The 17,410-nt window shown below is 50.5% G+C and overlaps 1 protein-coding gene across 2 annotated transcripts; it reads right to left on the bottom strand.

Annotated features, from left to right (window-relative positions):
* Positions 1-2,017: 2,017 nt before the first annotated feature.
* Positions 2,018-16,500, bottom strand: LOC120759594 (uncharacterized). 2 transcript variants are annotated; one of them, XM_040079024.2, is made up of 4 exons: positions 16,329-16,500; positions 6,636-7,660; positions 6,335-6,504; positions 2,018-4,115 (listed from the first exon to the last, which is right to left on the bottom strand). In XM_040079024.2, the coding sequence occupies exons 2-4, from the start codon at positions 7,042-7,044 to the stop codon at positions 3,738-3,740; spliced, it is 957 nt and encodes a 318-aa protein (XP_039934958.1). In that variant the 5' UTR covers positions 7,045-7,660; positions 16,329-16,500; the 3' UTR covers positions 2,018-3,737. The 2 variants fall into 2 exon arrangements, with proteins under 2 accessions (XP_039934958.1, XP_039934959.1); XM_040079025.2 differs by lacking the exon at positions 16,329-16,500 and adding an exon at positions 15,998-16,280.
* Positions 16,501-17,410: the final 910 nt, after the last annotated feature.

Genomic DNA, 17,410 nt, shown 5'->3' with positions numbered 1-17,410 from the left:
CAGCCAACCCTGCAGGCTGGCACTGGAGTGAGGGAACCTTGAGGAACAGTGGTGAGCACTGGGATTTCAGTGAGGGGAGCAGGAGACACCCTGACCTGGGCTGCTCATGAGGCCAAACTGGAGGGCCCCTGAGGAATGACAGTCTCTGCTGATCATTTTGTGGTGTTCCCCAGACAAACCTAAACCCACAAAGCAAACAGCCCTTCATAGTCCATTGGACTCTGGTTCCCAACTCCTATATTTATTCAAAGTACCCAGACCAAATAGTCACTTCTGGAAGCCTTAGGGACCACAGCTTTTGGGGGATGGGAAAAATGTTTCCTGGGTTTTGGCTGTTTTTTTAAGAAAGAGAAGAGCATGCTTCCATGCTCTATCTCCCTCACCCAAAGGCCTTTTTTGACCAGTTGAACAATTTCAGTCAATTCTGACCAGTGGGTAGAGGTATAAAGTGTAGTAGAAAGTATTCTGTTGGGTGGGATGACAATCTCAAATCCCTTGTCACCAAAAGAAAGGTTGAGCATGTGCTCAAGTTACCTGTGATGCGGCAGGGCAGCATGATTTCAGAGCAGTGGGGAGAGAAAGGTGAAGACCATGGGAGCAGGAGGGCACAAAGTCATGGGAGCAATGTCATCCCTGACACCAGAGGGTTTCTGACCACCCAAAATCACTGTTGTTTCTTGGCAGAGCTTAACCTGCCATGTGTGGGATCACTAGTGAAGGTCTGGGGCCAGGCGTGGGCTCAGCAGCCAGAGCAGAAGCAGTCCATCAAAACCTGTCTCTAGGGATCCCTGGCCAGCCCCCATCCCTTCTCTATGGATGGGAGAATTCTGAAAACCAGTCCCGAGTGTGTCACCCCCAAAAATATGCCACTCCCGTCACACAGTGGTGCTAAGGAGGAGGGACTCTGCTTCCAACACAGTGAGCAGGGCTGGAACCAGGGTCAGGCCGTGTCTCCACATGTGGGCAAGCTGCTGGCCTTCAGTGGGGAGCCCCTTGCTTTCAGACCTGTTGCTCACACAGCCAGGAAGCTCCAATTGCTGGGAGCAGGTACTGGCACCCAGGGCTGGAACTGTCCAGAGCTGGGATGTCACAGGGGAAAAAAGGGACAGCCTGGGACAGCTCAACCTGTTGTTGCCCAGAGAAGCTGTGGCATCCCCGAAAGTGTTCCAGGCCAAGTTGGGTGGGGCTTGGAGCAACCTTGGATAGTGGAAGGTGTCCCTGTCCATGGCAGGGGGTTGGACTAGATGGCCTTTAAAGGTTCCTTTCAACTCAACCCAACCCAACCTGTCCCAATCCAACCCATTCTGAGACTCTGTGTGACCTCCTCGGCTGGGAAAGGTCATGGCTGCAATGGCTCTTCTCTGCCTTTGTTCCCTCAGCTTCCTTCCAGGGCTGGGAAATTGCCCTGTTTGTCATGGGATCTCTCCTGCTCCTGTTACTGTTTGTTGGCCTGGCTTTTTATTTCATCAAAAGGTGAGAAACCACCCTCGTATCTGCTGTGCATCCCTCACCCTCTCCTTCCCCAGGGCCTCCTCTCTAATTGCTGCACGGAGACCTGCTCCTTCACTCAGGTGAATACCTACACTACCTTCAAACGTTCAATATGTTGCTCCTCAGTTTGCAGCAAAGTCCCTTCTTTTTTGCAAAGCCCCTTTGTTTCTGACAGAGCAGACAGCAGGTTCATTATGAGGTTGAGATAACACCAGTAAATCCTGGATGATGCTGAGCATATTAGCAGCTGCAGTGTAAGGGCCATCAGGGGTACTGACAACGTGCTGTGGTAGGAGAGCAGAAAGCTGAAAGCATGTGGCACACAACAGATGCTGTGGCCACAGGGAAGAACTCTTCCTTGGAGCAGGGTGAAAATGACACGGACCTTAGGATTGCCTTGGTGGGAAACACCTTCCACATTATAACATGACACCATTTTAAATAATAACTTGTTGTTCCCTAATATGGTCAGGAGGGAAACAACAGCTGAACACTCAGGCTGTACGACTGTCTGAAATAAATGTTACAGTGGATGGGTTATTTAACCACCTCAGGTGATTCATTTTTATTAATTTTTACTGGGGGATTTTTAGCCCTGGATAAGGGGCTGATGTACAAGAGTTAGAAATTAGGAAAGTTCTTAGAATAAATTTGGGGAATAAAAAACCCAGTATAAATATATATATTTTTTAAATAACTTAAGAAAGAGCCTAAGTCAGATTTAGGGAAGCTCTTTCAGAAACCACGGTGGTTTTAAGTACACATGCCAGGGAACAGCAGCTGTTCTCCTGTTTTTCTCCAAAACGTTGACAGAGACATTAGGAAACCATGCCTGCTGAGTGCTGGTCATCCAGCCTCTTCTTTTCATACCTGAGGTGCAGATTAGCTGCCTTATGCAAAAGAGCAGAGCAACTGACCATGTGTTTTTCTTCATCTGTTGCTTTTCAGACGTCCCTCAAATGACACCAACATCAAAATGAATGATGGCAGGCAGATGGCAGCAGACTTCTAGTGCTCCAGAGTACAGCTGGGTCTGACAGCCCTGGGGCCAGCGATGTCCTTAGGGGAGCAGAGGGGGTGTCCAGCTCCTCCATGCACCAGGGCTGCTGCAGAGACCTGCCACATGCATCTACACCTGTGCATGAGTGTACAGCTCTGTGTGTGTGTCTGCGTACAAACACCTGAATTTTTACCCTTCTTAATTTCGACATTAGACTCAAGGAGATCTCAGAAACAGGCTGGGGACTTCTCACAGGCACAGGTTGTGCCAAGCTTGGTGCCCGCACAGACAGAAGCCTGCTTGGCTGAGGAAGGACACATGCTCTGCCTCCACTCGGGATTCACTGCCGGATGCTGAGCCAAGGCCACCTCCATCAGACCTTTCTTCCTGGCAGACAAGGCCAGTCTCTAGTCCTTCTGGAGTCCATTGCTCAGTGAGGGCCCGTCAGCCTTCCCTGTGCCCTTCTGGTCCAGGCAAGGGGGTCCTCAGCATCACCTGCTCTACTAGAGCAGCTCAGCACCACCAGCAGCCTTCTCTAGGGACAGCCCTTGCAATTGGGGATCACAACCCAGAGGGTGTGCTGCCCAGGAAAATGGGTTAGAGAGCTCAACACTCAATCAGTTCCTGACCAGGTGCAACTTCTATTGGTATGGTCCTGCCCATATCTTGCCAGGCAGTGGAAAGCAGCTGTACCAGACTCCAGTCTGCTGAGTTTGTGGAGTAAGGAAGATGGAATCTGCCCAGTAAAAGACTGTTTCCTGCACAGTCTGATCTATCACTAATGGTGCAGCAGCTGATACCAGGCTCCAACAACATCATGTGTGGAGCGCTGGTCACACCTCATGTATTTCTGCACCCTGTGCAGTTCCAAGCATGCTGATAGTGACCCAGACAGATCCAGCCTGCTCACTGGCTGGGTGAGGGGCAGAGAAAACGCATATACTGATCCCACACTGGTTCTGAACCATGGCGTAGACAGATTTTTACTGAACAAGGTTCTGTGGAGGGGAGGGCAAGATTGATCATCATAGCATTGACCCTCATGAGAAGGAAGCCTCCTTTATCCTTGGCATCCCAGCTCCCTGCTGTGTCCATCTTAGCTGCATCTCCTCCTTGGAGGCAACTGCCTTCTGCTGAGGTCCAGCCAGCTCCAGAGCCAGCCATAATGAGCAGCACAGAAGGAGCAAGGCCTCAGCCTTCCACTGTCCAGCACAAAACTGCTGGCACACAAAGGCCTTGCAGGAGCTCAGATCAGCTCCATCTTGAACTGGCTGAAGTTTGGCATGGTGGGTGAGGGCTCAGCCATGCTGCTGAAGGGGCCACAGGGCTGGGTGGCTGGCACAGTGCTGTGGCTTACAGTGGAGCTGAGCTGCTGCAGTGTCATCAGCACCTCCTGCTGCAGCCGCTGCTGGTGCTCCTGCTGGCGTTCCAGGCGGCACTGTCGCTCCAGCACCGCGTGCAGGGCCTGGCTCAGCTTCTGCACCTCCATCTGTACAGCGTCCAGCTTCTCAGCAATGGCGGGGCAGCTGGGAGCAGTGGGGGGCACTGGTCCACCCCAAGCATGGCTGTGATTTCCTGGACCCACAGGGTTTGGCAAGGCAGTCTGAGTGCTGGCATCTTTGACCTGGAATAGTGGGAGGCAGGAGAGAAGGGAATGTGAAATATTATCAGCTGCCCGTTTGTTTAACAAGATTTATTCTGCACTTAGCTAAAAGTCTCAGAGAAGAGCTCTCAGAGAAAGTCATCACCTTGTTGCAGACCTCTAGACCTCACAATGCACTGTGCTTCAGCCCCAGCCAGCCCCTAAGCTGCTGCTCCATTGGAGCCCCTAGTGCACCATGTTGTTAGCACATGCAGATCCATCCTGGATGAGTGCTGCTGAACGGCAGGGGGGCTGCCCATGCTGATGCCAGGCGTTTGCTCTCTGCAAGGACAGAAACATCTCCTGGATTTTGCTTTCCAGCCTTGGGTGGCTAGAAGAACCTCCTGAGATGGTACTGACACTAAGCTTTAAAGAAAGGTTTGTGAGCTACCAGTTGGAGGCCAAACCTGGCAGCGACTGGTATCTCCATGGCCAGCAGTGAATGCTGGCTGGAGGCAAGTGGGCCCATGGCCTCACCCCCACCCAGAGGGGCTTCCCAGATACATTCGCCAAGTGCCAGGGTGTGCTGGTTTTGCACTGACTGAAGAAAGCTGTGGCAAAAAACCCATTAGTGACTAGCTTTGAATATTGACAACCTGCGGAATTAATTAGAGTTAGAAGCGTTTCTGGATTACACAGGTTAAAAATCAGAGAATCTCGGGAAAAGCCCTTTTTCCTTCTGGCCTGGGGAGCAGGTGACAAGCGGCCTGTCCCGCTCCGTGCAGCGGGCTGGGCCGGGCCCCACCGCTCTGCTGCGCTGGCGGGGCCGGGCCTGGCCGGGCCCCCAGGATCCAGTAGATGCCAGCAGGAGAGGAGACCGTGGCTACTAACATCTAGCTGACTTTAGGCCTGCCCCATCGCTGGCCTGGGCCGAGGGAGGTGTCCGCCAGGCTCCCAGGAGAAGCTCCAGGCCTGGGTTGGGCCGAGCCCACCACGGTGCCGCTGAGGGGTGAGGGATGCGTCTGTCAGCCAGCCTGAGTTCTCCGGCCACTCTGATCTCGGTGTGATGTTACTGAGGCCCCCCTCTACCAGCGCAGCTTTGAAATCCAACACAGTGAGCCACAGCCCAAGAGAGAGGAAGTTACTCTTACACTGTACAAATGAGACCTGAGGACATTAACCCTCCTCCCAAGTGAGAGGAAAAGGATAGAGTGGGATGTGGAGAGACACAGCATGTGACTGAAGTCAGTGAAGAGAGAGAAAGAGAGTCAAAGTCCTAGGTGGAAGGAAGATTGAGAAGTTGCCTAGTTTAAGCTGGACTTCTCTTGTGAGGCTATGGAGAATGGACTAAAATATCCCTGTCACTTACAGAATGTTTCTGGGGGGGATGCAAAGTTCTAGTCATAGCTGTGAACTGATGTAGCTGTGATTTAATGGAGAATTTTGAACAGAGAAGATAGAGAGAAAGAGATATGAAGCCCTCTACCTCCAGGGAAAAAGAAGAGTTCTGTTTCTGGAGATGACGGTAACTTTAGAGATAGATAAAGAGAACCTTTGTTTTATACTAGAACAGTCTTCCTTAAACTGTACCCTAATAAGCTGATTATGCCCATGAGCGCAGCTGTGGGAAGGCTGTTAAATGGAAGGGACTTCACAGTTTGCAGAATTCCCTGGGTGGCTGCAGATTCATGACATGGGAACCACCAGAGAACTGTTTCTTTTGGCGATGTCTCTATGGGATTTCTAAGAGAGGCTCCACTCCCTAAGAACTGATGAAAGACTATTTGAAAGTAGTGAAACTAACTGAAAATCCCAACTTTTGTCCCTTTATGTTGTCATTGGGAAAGTGAACAGTTGTAGGGGGAGGAGAAGTGTTTTAAAGGTTTCATTCTGATTCTTACTAATTTTTCTTTCTTGTAGTTTTGTTAATAAACCTGTCTTTATACCTTTTAAGTTTTGAGCCTGCTTTGCTTTTCTCCTAATCCTATCTCACAGAACAAAAAGAATGAATAATTCTAGTAAGCACTTAAACCACTACACTAATTTCGAGAAACAGAAATTAGTGAACATGAAACCACTACACAGGGTTAGCATTGCTGGGGAGTGCAGCTAGCAGAGGTTGGGAATATTTTGGGAGTCTTTCACTCCCAGAAGCCTGCCCCCACCACATGGTATAGATGCAGCAGGGTGTTCTGCACGGCTGGCCAGATGGCAGCAGCTCCTGGCCAGAGCACATGGACTCTCCCATCCTGCCATTCTACCTTTTTCTGCAGAACAGCCCTGTCCACAGTCTTCTTTTTCACCATCAGGGCTGAGTTCTGGGTGACAGGTGTGACCAGCTGCCCCTGGCAGGGAAGAGGCTGGGCTGGGGGGGCCAGGCACCCCAGAGCAGTCCCTGGAGCCAGGGCTGCGCCTGTGGAGCTGTCATCACCTGCAACAATAGAGAAACACCTCAAAAGGAAGCTCTTGGGGGGTCTCCAGTGGGGAACGGGGCCCTTTCATGAGCCCAGCAGTGCCAGGAAGCGGCCAGTGCCAGGTGAACCCTGTGGGGCCAGGCCTTACCATTCCCAGGGGCCAGCCCCATAGGCAGAGTGTCCCCAAGCTGCCCACCATCCTTGCAGAGCGAGGCCACACCGACAATCTGGATGCCCTCCTTGGTCTCCTTGCTGCCAGCAGAGCAGGGCGCCTGGCCGCCCGTAGGATCCCCAGAGGGCACTGCAGGGTGCCGGGTGCGCAGCAGCCTGGAGGGCTCAGCCTCATGCCCCTGCAGCGGGGGCCAGGGCTGGTCCCCATCCCAGCCACCTGCCACTGACCCTGGCTCCACACTCTTCCTCTTGAGGAAGAGGTACACGGCCTGCGGCGTCACCCGGATGTCATCCAGCTCCAGCACCTTCTTGATCTTGCGGAAGCTCAGCCCGGCCCTGCGCAGCTCCACGATCCTCCTCTTGGCATGGTCATCTAGCCGGCCCATTGCTGCCAGACCCGTCCTGTGCCCAGCACCTACATCCCTGAAGCGCAGCTGTGCTGGGGATGCTGGCACCTCCCCAGGCAGCTCTATGCCCCGAGACGGTGCCCAGGCTCAGCTAGTCCCTCGCTGCCAGGCTGCCGGCCCTTGCCTTGCATCCATGTGGTGCCATCCCCCGTAGTGACATGGGTCCCAGATGGAAAGGGTGAAGGAGATGGCTCTTCCAACAGGAATGAATATGGACAGCCCCAAGCCTGTTCCTTGCTCACATGGAGCCCCTTTAGAGGGAGGGGTCCAGCTTGATTCCACAGTCTGCCAAGGGCACAGAGAATGGTGACAGGCTTGGCTCTGCTCAGCGTCCCAAACTGGACATCGATCCCACCCTGCCAGCAGCACAGCAAGGAATCAGAAGTGGTCAGGGTCCCAAGCAGCAACTCTGTGTACCGGGAAGGCTGGTGAGAGTGCTGGCAAGTGACAGTTCATTGCACAAGGCTGGCAAGACCCCATTGTGTTTGCCTGGTGGTCCAGAAGGTCATGGCAAGCAGAACTGTAGAAACTCCACGTGGGAACTGCTGGTGCTGCAGAGCCTGCCCTTGGGTCTGAAGACAACACCGTCCTGTACCTTTGGGAGAAGCAAATGCAACCACTGATACACCCATTGTAAAGAAGGCACAACTATAAATATAATGGCTGCACTTCCTGTACTTCCCCTCCCACACCAGGTACCGGCTGTACCACACAGGGGTATACCTATATATGTCTATATATGCACATGCATGCATCTACATAACTACGGTGGAGAGTTTTTTCCACTTTCTACCGAATTCCTTAATCTGCAGGCATTTCTTGGACCCTCAGTGCTGCAGCTGCACCCTAAAGGACATACTTTTGGGTTTCACTTCACTAAAATAAATACCTTCCAAGAATTGCCAGAAGGCAGCAAAACACTTTTCTGATTAGAGACTATGTCAAGTGACTGCTGCCAAGCAAATGTGATATAGGAGCCCCTTCCAAACCACACCTCCCATGGCACTTGTGAATCTTAAAAAAGACAATAATATGTTATGTTGGTGAAGGAAGCACAGAGACTATTGGACATCAGCCTCAGGGAGAAATGCAGTCAATTTGACAGAGGAGTTTTTGCCCCTCTGCATCTTACTTGTTCCACGGCAAAAAAAAAGACACGTTAGCTCCAGAGATGTAGGCTATACATTGATCCAGCTCTGTTTATGTCTAAAGGCCATCCCATGCCCTGCTGTGTGCACTAGGGGCCTTGTAGGTACGAGCTGGGGCAGTGGATATTGGAAAGCAGACATCCTTGGATGCAGACACTACAGTTGCAGAACGAGCAAAAGGTCAGAAATTCTCCACCTTCCCCACGTCAAGGGAAGATGCTCCAAGGAGAACACCACCTTGAAGCTACAGGTGTGAGGAGCTTGAGCCCTGGCAATACACTTTGACCCCCTCCTAGAGTGTGTCTAGACACAGCCAGAGGACACTGGAGTATCTGAGCAGCAGGTGACAGAAACATAATTTACATCAATGCCAGGAAAGCCAGCAGCCATGGATGCCAGCCTTCACCCAGCCTCCACAGGGAAGATGAGGAGACCACCTTAGAGAAGCATGAACTCCACACTGCATCTCCTCCAGCTCCCTCTCCACTGAAAATGTTGCCCTCTGTGTACCATCCCCATGTCCCAAAACCCTCCTTTGTCACATACTCATCCCCTTCAGCTCTTCCCCAGCCCTTGACTGAGGTTCCACCATGCTGCCCTGCTTTCCTGGGCCTGGGGAAAGCTCATGGGAGGCACAGACCATCCCTACCCCGCTAACCCCACATAAGCTCAGCATTCCCAATTCAGTGTTCCCTCAGAAGCCCCCATTTGTTGGAGGGGCAGCAGGATGAGGAGTTTGGAAAGAATGGCTTCAGGGTAGCAGGGCATGGCTGTGGACAGCAGCTCCATGGAGAAACCAGCAATGCTCAAGGCCTCACCTAGGCTCTTTTTCCTTCTAGAACAGCACTTGCCTCTGCAGCAGGGCTTAAAAAAATATCTATTTACTGATCACAGGTAGACCAAGACCTGGAAAGCCATTTCTGAGAAGACACTGCAAAGCAGGCTGGGGGTCAGAATCCAGCAGGTGAGCAGGAGATGCAGGAGGCAAGTGCAGGCAGAAGTGCAGGTCAAAATCCAGCTCCAGTCCTGCTCACTTACACCTTGAGGGTAGACAAAGTGCACAACAGCTACTCTACCCCTGTCCAGTCGGAGAAAAGGTGTGAAAGCAACATGAGTCTTTTCTATAAAATGGAGTAAGTGAAAGCAACGTGAGTCTATTCCATAAAATACGGTATTCCAGCAATTTATTTCCTTCAAGATCACAGAATTACAGACATGCTAGGTTGAAAAAGACCTCTGAGTGCAACCTTTGACTGATCAACACCTTGTCAATTAGACCATGGCACTAAGTGCCACATACAATCTTTTCTTAAACACCTTCAGGGATGGTGACTCCATCACATCCCTGAGCATCCCATTCCAGTGCCTGACAACCCTTCCTGTGAAGAAATTTTTCCTGATGTCCAAACAGACTCCCCTGGCTCAGCCTGAGGCTATGTCCTTGTCCTGTCACTAGTTCACTGGGAGAAGAAGCCTTTCAGGTAGCTGTAGAAAGTGAAAAGGTTACCCCTGAGACCCCTTTTCTCCAGGCCAAACAACCCCAGCTCCCTCAGGCATTCCTCATAAGATTTACCCTCTAGAGCCTTCCCCAGCTTCATTGCTGTTCTCTGGACTCACTTCAGCATCTCATTGTCTCTTCTGATTTTAAGAATCCAGAATGCTTTGGGTTGGAAGGGACCTTAAAGCTCATTCCACTCCCCTGCCATGGGCAGGGACACCCTCCACTATCCCAGTTTCACCCAAGCCCCATCCAACCTGGCCTTGAACATTTCCAGGGGCAGCCACAGTTTCTCCGGGCAACCTGTGCCAGGGCCTCACAGGGAAGACTTTCTTCCTAATATCTCATCTAAACCTAATCTCTGACAGTTTGAAGCCATTCCCTCTTGCCCTATCTCTAGACGCTCTTGTAAAAAGTATCTCTTCATGTCCCTTGTAAGCGCCCTTCAAGTACTGGGAGGCCAAGTCATAAGATCCCACAGTCAGCCTTTGCAACAGCCTGGCCTGGCTCCATCTCAACTTATAACTTTATTTATCCAGGTCTTGTTGCAAGCTCACAGTTTTCCTGTACTAATGCGCTCCCCACTTCCACACTGAGTCCATCACCTTCTCCTCTTTCTCCCTCTCCAGAGGGTATTTTCCCCAGGGAGCTGCAGCCTGTGCTATGCACACACCTTATCAACTTACACATTCAGTAACAGAGATGAGACCTTTACACTCACCTGGCCTTCAAGGTGTTTGTTACTCTCCAATAATTTTTGTACAAGAAAAGACAAAAATCAATTCAATGAGAGGGAAATATTCAAGGATTTTCCTAGACCTGTGACTGATGGAGTTTCCTTCACTTTCCAGGGCCAGGCTGGGAGTGACATGGTTCCTCTAAACTGCTCAGGAAAAGCTGACTCCAGTAGTTTTGCAGGAGGGCAGGAAAAGGGAGCACATCTGTCCAAGAAAATTCACAGTAATTGTGTGAGCTTACCTTTGCCTCTAACGTTTTCCCTTCCTGTGGATATCTGGAACCCAGAAAGGGTTCATCTCCTCCAGAAAATCCTGAAACAGTCTCATCTGGACTGACTCAACCTTTGCTATTTCTAAATCAGAGCAGCACCATAAAGTTGGCTTGGCTTGGCATTTCCATACAAAGACCAGGTGCCATGAGCTGAGTGTGGGCAATAAAAGTCCCCTGTCCCGAAATCCTGCTTGCCTCCACCTCCCCAGCTGTCACACTGTGTTCCAGCCACAGCCACAAGTCCTTTGGCAAACCCAGATTCTGCAGCCACACATTATTCCCTTGCAAGCTGCAATGGCTCCTTGTGATCTGAAAGCATCTTCCCCCCTCCACACACCCCTTCTGTTTTGCAGTTGGATGGGGATCCCAGGGGGAAGATGCAGTGACTGGAACACTTAGTTTACTTAGTTCCAATCAGAGAGGGCTGTCATGCAGCACCACAAGCTACAAGTTTTTTCCCTTTGGTGGGTTGACTTCTGAGACCTTACACAGCCAGCTGGACATACACATTTGTATGCAGCATGCCTGCAACAGGAATTTTACTCCAGTCTGCCAATTTAGGTGTCTGTCCAAATTTCAGATTAACCATCCTTTCTTCAGCTGCTGCTGAATGCTTGCAATGCCTGAAGTCTTTATGTACTCAGTTGTAGCTGGGAAAGCTCCTTTACTCCAGTATTACTGCTGATAATGCTCTATTAACTAACTCTACATGCAGCTATATCCACAAAAACACAGCCCAGAGCCTGGAGCTGCCTTCCCATCACCAGGATTGTTTCCTTAGTTCCCATACTCTCTGGCCCAGATAATATTACATACAAAATGAAACAGCCTCAAGAGAGAAGGAGAAAGAAGGCAGCGTGCCCCAGATTTCCTTTCAGAGCATAGAGGATTTAAGATCTAAAAGAGAGGAAGAGCACGAATTCAGGTTTCCTATAACTCAAGTCACGTAACCACTAGCCTTAAGCAAGCAGGCTCTTCATTTGCAGAACTTTTTCCTATGCTTGTGCAAGCCCCCACTCCAGGAGGTGAACCTGAGAGAGAGGACCTCCTCAGTGTCCATCTTGCAAGTCCTTGGGGTACAGCTCCCTCACCTGCCAGCACACACATCCACCCCAGCCACTGCCACCTGTCTCTCCCACAGTTCTTCTGAAGCCCTGGCTTTGAATTACCTGATTACCAGATAACCTGACTTTGAATGCAAAATTCCCCAAGTGAAACATTAGTTGTGTGACCACAGAGCTGGCTCGTGTCTGGGAAGATTGACTTCTCCCTTTCATCTCACAGCTGGTCTTGGACACAGGCACTTTTTATTCTTGGGAATACAAGCAAAGCTGCTTCCAGAATTCACGCTGAGGTGAAGCAAGGAAGAGTTAATCCTTCAACAGACATGGTACAGGTAGTTGTGCTACCCCAAGACCATGTTTTCTCAATGGCTGTTTTAGCTGCACCACAGCAGATGTTACTGATGTAACAGCCTTGGAGAGACTGAGGCATCTATGTACAGATGGTCTTAATCAGAGCAACAAGTTCCCATCCACCATTTCAGGAGCACCACAGTCATGGGGCAGCAGGTACAGAGGTGGAAAAGGTTTCATCAGAGACACAAGAACTGCTGACACTGAGTACAGATGTGATTGAAGGAGAGGAAGGAGAGAAGCAAAAGCTGTGAGCCACAGGGAGCACAAAGACGCAGAGCAAAAAGACACAGCTCATTTTGTCTAGTCTCAGCAATTGAAAACAGACACTTTATGTTGTTAACATTCCAAAGCATGTTCAGCTCAAGGGTTTGCTGTACTGCACAGAGTGCAAATACTCCTGCCCTAACAAGGTCCATGTAAGATCATGAAGAACAAAGCTGGATGAGGCTATGTCTCTTTCCTTTCAATCTTCTTTGTAGAGTGCAAGGCCAGTGTACCAGGGCATGGGAAACACTTTACCCCATTCACAATGGATTCGGTGTTGCCAAAAGGAGATTGATCCTCATGAACCTTGTAAGGAGACACAAGCCAAATCTGTCAGATCTGAGCCTTGTGATTAGTAACAGCTCGACAAGGTTCTCTTACCCACACTTTCCTTTGTGTCCAATTTCCAGATCTCCTTCTCAGACCCCCACTACACACTACTACAGCTGAAGCAGCTGCAAGCAGCTGGCGAGGGACACTCATCCATCTTGTTTAGTTCTGTTGCTTTCCCACAGTGTTCTGAATAGCTGCTGCAAAACCTGGCAAGACAAGTCCTTTTTCACTCTGCATCATCTTGGAGGGGAAAAAATACTAAAAACATCTCCTAGAAGCACAGGGTTTACAGTGCTGGTTCACATGGGATTCAGATATGGATTCAAACAGCAAGAAGTATATCAAGTAGAGCAAAGGAATTGTGGAAGGAGTGAGTCTGCTAGGAATGCCCAGCTCCTCATCCTGCAGAGAACTGTGCTCTAAACACAGCCATGTGTCCATGGGCAAGACAATCCTCCACTGGGCTTCCTGCCCTCCAGGTCCTGCTTCAGAGCCTGCCTGGCACAGCTTGGAAGGGACATGGATAGTTCTCGGCTATTCATGCAGAAAACAGTTTCACTGCTGTAGGGACAGACTGGGAAGTCTTAGCTCTGTGGAGACAAGTAATCAGAAAAGGCTCACAGAATCACAGAATATCCCAAGCCAAAAGGGACCCACAAGGATCATTGAGTCCAACTCCTGGCCCTGCAGGGGACAGCCCCAGGAACGGCAATGAGCTGGCCAAGGTGGTTCAATGGAACTTAGCTTGGAAGAAGATGAACAGTATTAGCTGTCAAATGCTGAAATATTGCCAAAGCAGGAAGATCTGTGCTAGGGAAAAACAGTCATTTCTCCTAGGCTGCAATTTTACTCAGTGCCACTGTTCTGTGGGATTTGCCAAGCAATAACATTATCTAACAACACTGAATGTAGTGAGGCTGCATCCCACCTTACACAGCCCTTTCTTTGTAAAATTGGTGAAGGAGCAGCTTTGTTATAGGTTTTATCATAGGTGATGGGTCAGATGAATTTAGATGGTGCTGCTGCTACCTGAGCCATGCTGGCTCCCCTCTGAAGGGATAACCTCAGAAGAAAATTTTCATCAATTTATACTTCAGACATAAGAACGGCAAAGAGAAAAGGTTGGGTGTCTGGCCCTGGATTTGAAATGTGTTGTTTAGAGCCCATAGCTCTGTTTGCTCTCTCACTTGCTCTGACAACTGCTTCATTCATTTAGGCTGAGCAGTTGAGGAGCTACCCCTGCCTGGCCACATTTTAAAAATCAGATACTCACAAGGAAAAAACAAAAATTTATCTTCTATTTTAAGATTTGCAGAACACTGTGAAACACTGAAGAAAGTTGGAAAAGGTTTCTTTAACAGTTTTGGGGGTTGCAAAACAAATTGTGAGTACAATGATACACATAGTTTGCTCTTGCCTCAGACAATGCCACTACAGCCTGGAACTCACTGGGGAATATGGTACAGAGATATGGTGGGAAGATAAAGAGGAGCGTGTTAAGGAAGATAAAGAGGAGATGTTTAGGGGCACAGAGTAACAACACTGTGTTAGTGTTGTCTGTACTGTTACTTCATGCTTGAGGGGAGCAAGGGAACAGTATCAGGAAAATCCTCCCTCCTAATTGTGAAAGTGCCACACACCACAGAACAGAGACACAGTATAAAATCACACTTTGATAGCCTTGAATAAAAAAGCTTTGCACTGGATTAACTCCCCCACCGCCCAAAACCCAGAAGTTATCCTCGACATTTTATTACTTGGTCTGACAAACTCATAGTTGTGATGCTGTGTCTGGTAAAGGCCATGTACGTATTAAGAAGTTATTTGGAACATCCAAATATTATATTAAGAACTGTGGAACTGCAGCTTGAAGGAACAAGATGCTTTCACAGAGCACCTGGGAAGGCTGTGGGAGAGGAGCAGGCTAGATTTCACATGCTGGCTGCAAAATTGATCTCTGCCCTCACGCTGAACAAATTCATCATGGTGAACTTCAGTATTCAGACAAGCACAATAAAGGCCAGGCATCTCACAGCCCTGCCTTTACCTGTGCCTCTCTGTAAAGCATTATGCACTTTGAGTCACTGCTCTCCACAGATACAGCCCTTCCAACAGAGACAGCTGCACTGGCTACATCACAAGCACACCTTGAATTTCTAGTCTTTCCCATGCCTGCAGAGCAAACAAATCACTGCAAAGTGTGACATGGTACTTACTCCTTGTGGTGAAACCAGGATGTTTGACTAAGTTTAGCATTGAACAGGTATATTCCTACAGCATCAGGGTATGAGAGTGTTGCAGGAAAATGAGCATCAAGGCATGGTTTTTAAGCTAAAAGCCCTGAAATACACAAATGTATGCACTGGCACATCCAGGAGCAAACAGTCATGAAGTCCTGAACCTGTTCATGGTCTAGCTACCAGTATGCACTGCAAAAATAGCCTTAGATCTCAAAAGAGTTTCTGAGAGATGCTCAGAAACTATGGCAGATAACTTAATAGACCTATAAGTATTTCAGCTAAATTGCTAAATTCACACCCTTCTGCAGATTAGAGAGGAACTCCCAAAATCTCCTATTTTTGTGGTTCCAAATCTATATAGCTACTCATCAATGCAGCCATTGGAAACTCTCTCAACTCCCTGCAATGACAACTATGGCTGTTTAAACACATTTGAATGAAAACTTTCCAAGTCCTCAGAAGACAAATGCCCCACCCTGCAGTTTCTCTAAGGAAGCCACACAGACTGTACCCTCTGGAACCAGACACACATCCACCCTACCTTCAGAGAGGTTCTGAAGGAGTGACAGACTGAACAGGGAGGCAGACCATAGGTCCTCCAGAACAGAGAAAACACCGGCATCCAGAGGCTGTGGGCTGAGCCAGTGTCGCTGTGCAATCCCCAAAAATGCTAAGCAATGCCTGGTCCAGGGTGCTCACACCTCACCGTGATAAAGGAATGCCAGTATTGCTGTGGGCAGAATGACCCACTGATCACCTCCGGGGGCTCAAGGAGAGCTCTCTGTAGCCGCCACCACAACCCAAAGTCAATGAATAGGAAGGACAAATGAGGCGCCAGTTGCAAGTCGATGCAACACCCGGGACAAGCGCCCTCAGCCTCGGGCAGCGTTTAGAGACAATCAGCCCCAAGCGCATGGCACCGGGGCAGAGCGGTTCACCTGCGGAGGTGGCCGTAAGCAGCCTGGCAGTGAAGGAGGAAAGGGACAGAAAAGCACTGAAGTAAGAGCCAAAAGGAGCACTCACAAAGCTCTGTTATTCCATCTCCTGCTCGTCCACCAACACATGGGAAGTATCTAAAGGAATCCGCATTTCCCTGGAAAATTGCTGGGCAGGCTTCTGAGTTCAAGAAGCGGCTGGAGGACAGCTCTTCAGATCGGGCACAGCACTCCGAGCTCCGACACCGAGCACCAGCACCGCACCAGCCTCGGCACGGCCCGGGCCCCGGAGCCCTGTGCTACTGCACCCTCTCTGTGCTCGCACCACTGCCAGGAGTTCTTCCCATCCCTTCCCACGCCACTCCCAGCACCCAAACCAGCTCAATGCACAGAAGCAAACGGGCAGAGCACCCACGTACAGGGACTCCCGACGGCTGCCGGGGTCCTCTCAGGCGACGGGGTCAACTCGCTGCCGCGTACTCCGGTGGCCGGGACCAGCCAGCTGCCAGCACAGCCCGACTCTCCTGCAGCCTACTTTCACAGAGGCAGCTGCTTGAACCCCCCCTGCCATCTTTGTTTGGTTGGGGCAGAGCCAGCAAGGGCTGCCGGGAAGGTCACCCAGGAGGACACCGATGTACAGCGAGGGCGGAGCCCTTCTCGTAACCCTTTCGGGGCAGCCGCGCTCCAGGGCCGCTAGGATCTACGTCCCTTCGGGCGCAGGGCCGTCTGTCCCGTTCCGGAGCACAGCCCAGGCGTGGCTGGTCACACCCGTGCCAGAGGATGGAGGAGAATCCTCACAGGAGGCAGCGCTGCTGTCCCTAGAGGTCCCCTCCAGCCTTGGAAGCACCAGCTCCATCCCTGCGGGGGGGTGGCGGCTGAGCTGTGCCAGCCGGGCTGCTGGCATGGGGCAGAGGGCACAGCGGGGCCATTCGCTCTGAAACCGAACAGACACGTGCTGTTCTGATCTCTGCTAGTGCCCTCAAATGAGACGTTCAAACGTCTCTCCTCGTTCGGGCTTGGCTTGAAGGCTCAGTCCTGGCAGCTGCTGGCAGCCCCTGGAAGGGGATCAGACCCCCAGACACACTCTGCCACCACCGTCCTGCCGCTCGAAACTCTGCAGGAACCTGCTTCAGCTAACAGCTGGCAGGAAACCTTTTCACAGTATTATTATTTTCCTGCTGGTTCAACGACCTTACCTGCCCACCCCTGGAGAGATGAGAGCTGTTATCAGAATAAGGGTGTGCAGGACTTTGGGATCAGTTAGCCTTTATGGCTTGCCATAACTGAGAGAGAAAAAAAGTTAAATGCTGTGGGTGCAGACAGACACATTGGGCTCTGCTCCCAGGGAACAAGGGACAGGATAAGGGGAAATGGCCTTAAGTTGCACCAGGAGTGGTTTCATTTGGATATTAGGGAACTACTCCTTGCAGAATGGGTGGTCAGACATTGGAAGAGGCTGCCCAGGACAGTGGTAGAATTACCATCTCTGGAAGTGTTTAAC

The sequence above is a fragment of the Hirundo rustica genome, chromosome 15 (assembly GCF_015227805.2).
Source record: "Hirundo rustica isolate bHirRus1 chromosome 15, bHirRus1.pri.v3, whole genome shotgun sequence".
NCBI classification, from domain to species: domain Eukaryota; kingdom Metazoa; phylum Chordata; class Aves; order Passeriformes; family Hirundinidae; genus Hirundo; species Hirundo rustica.
This window is presented reverse-complemented; position numbering and strand designations above follow the sequence as displayed.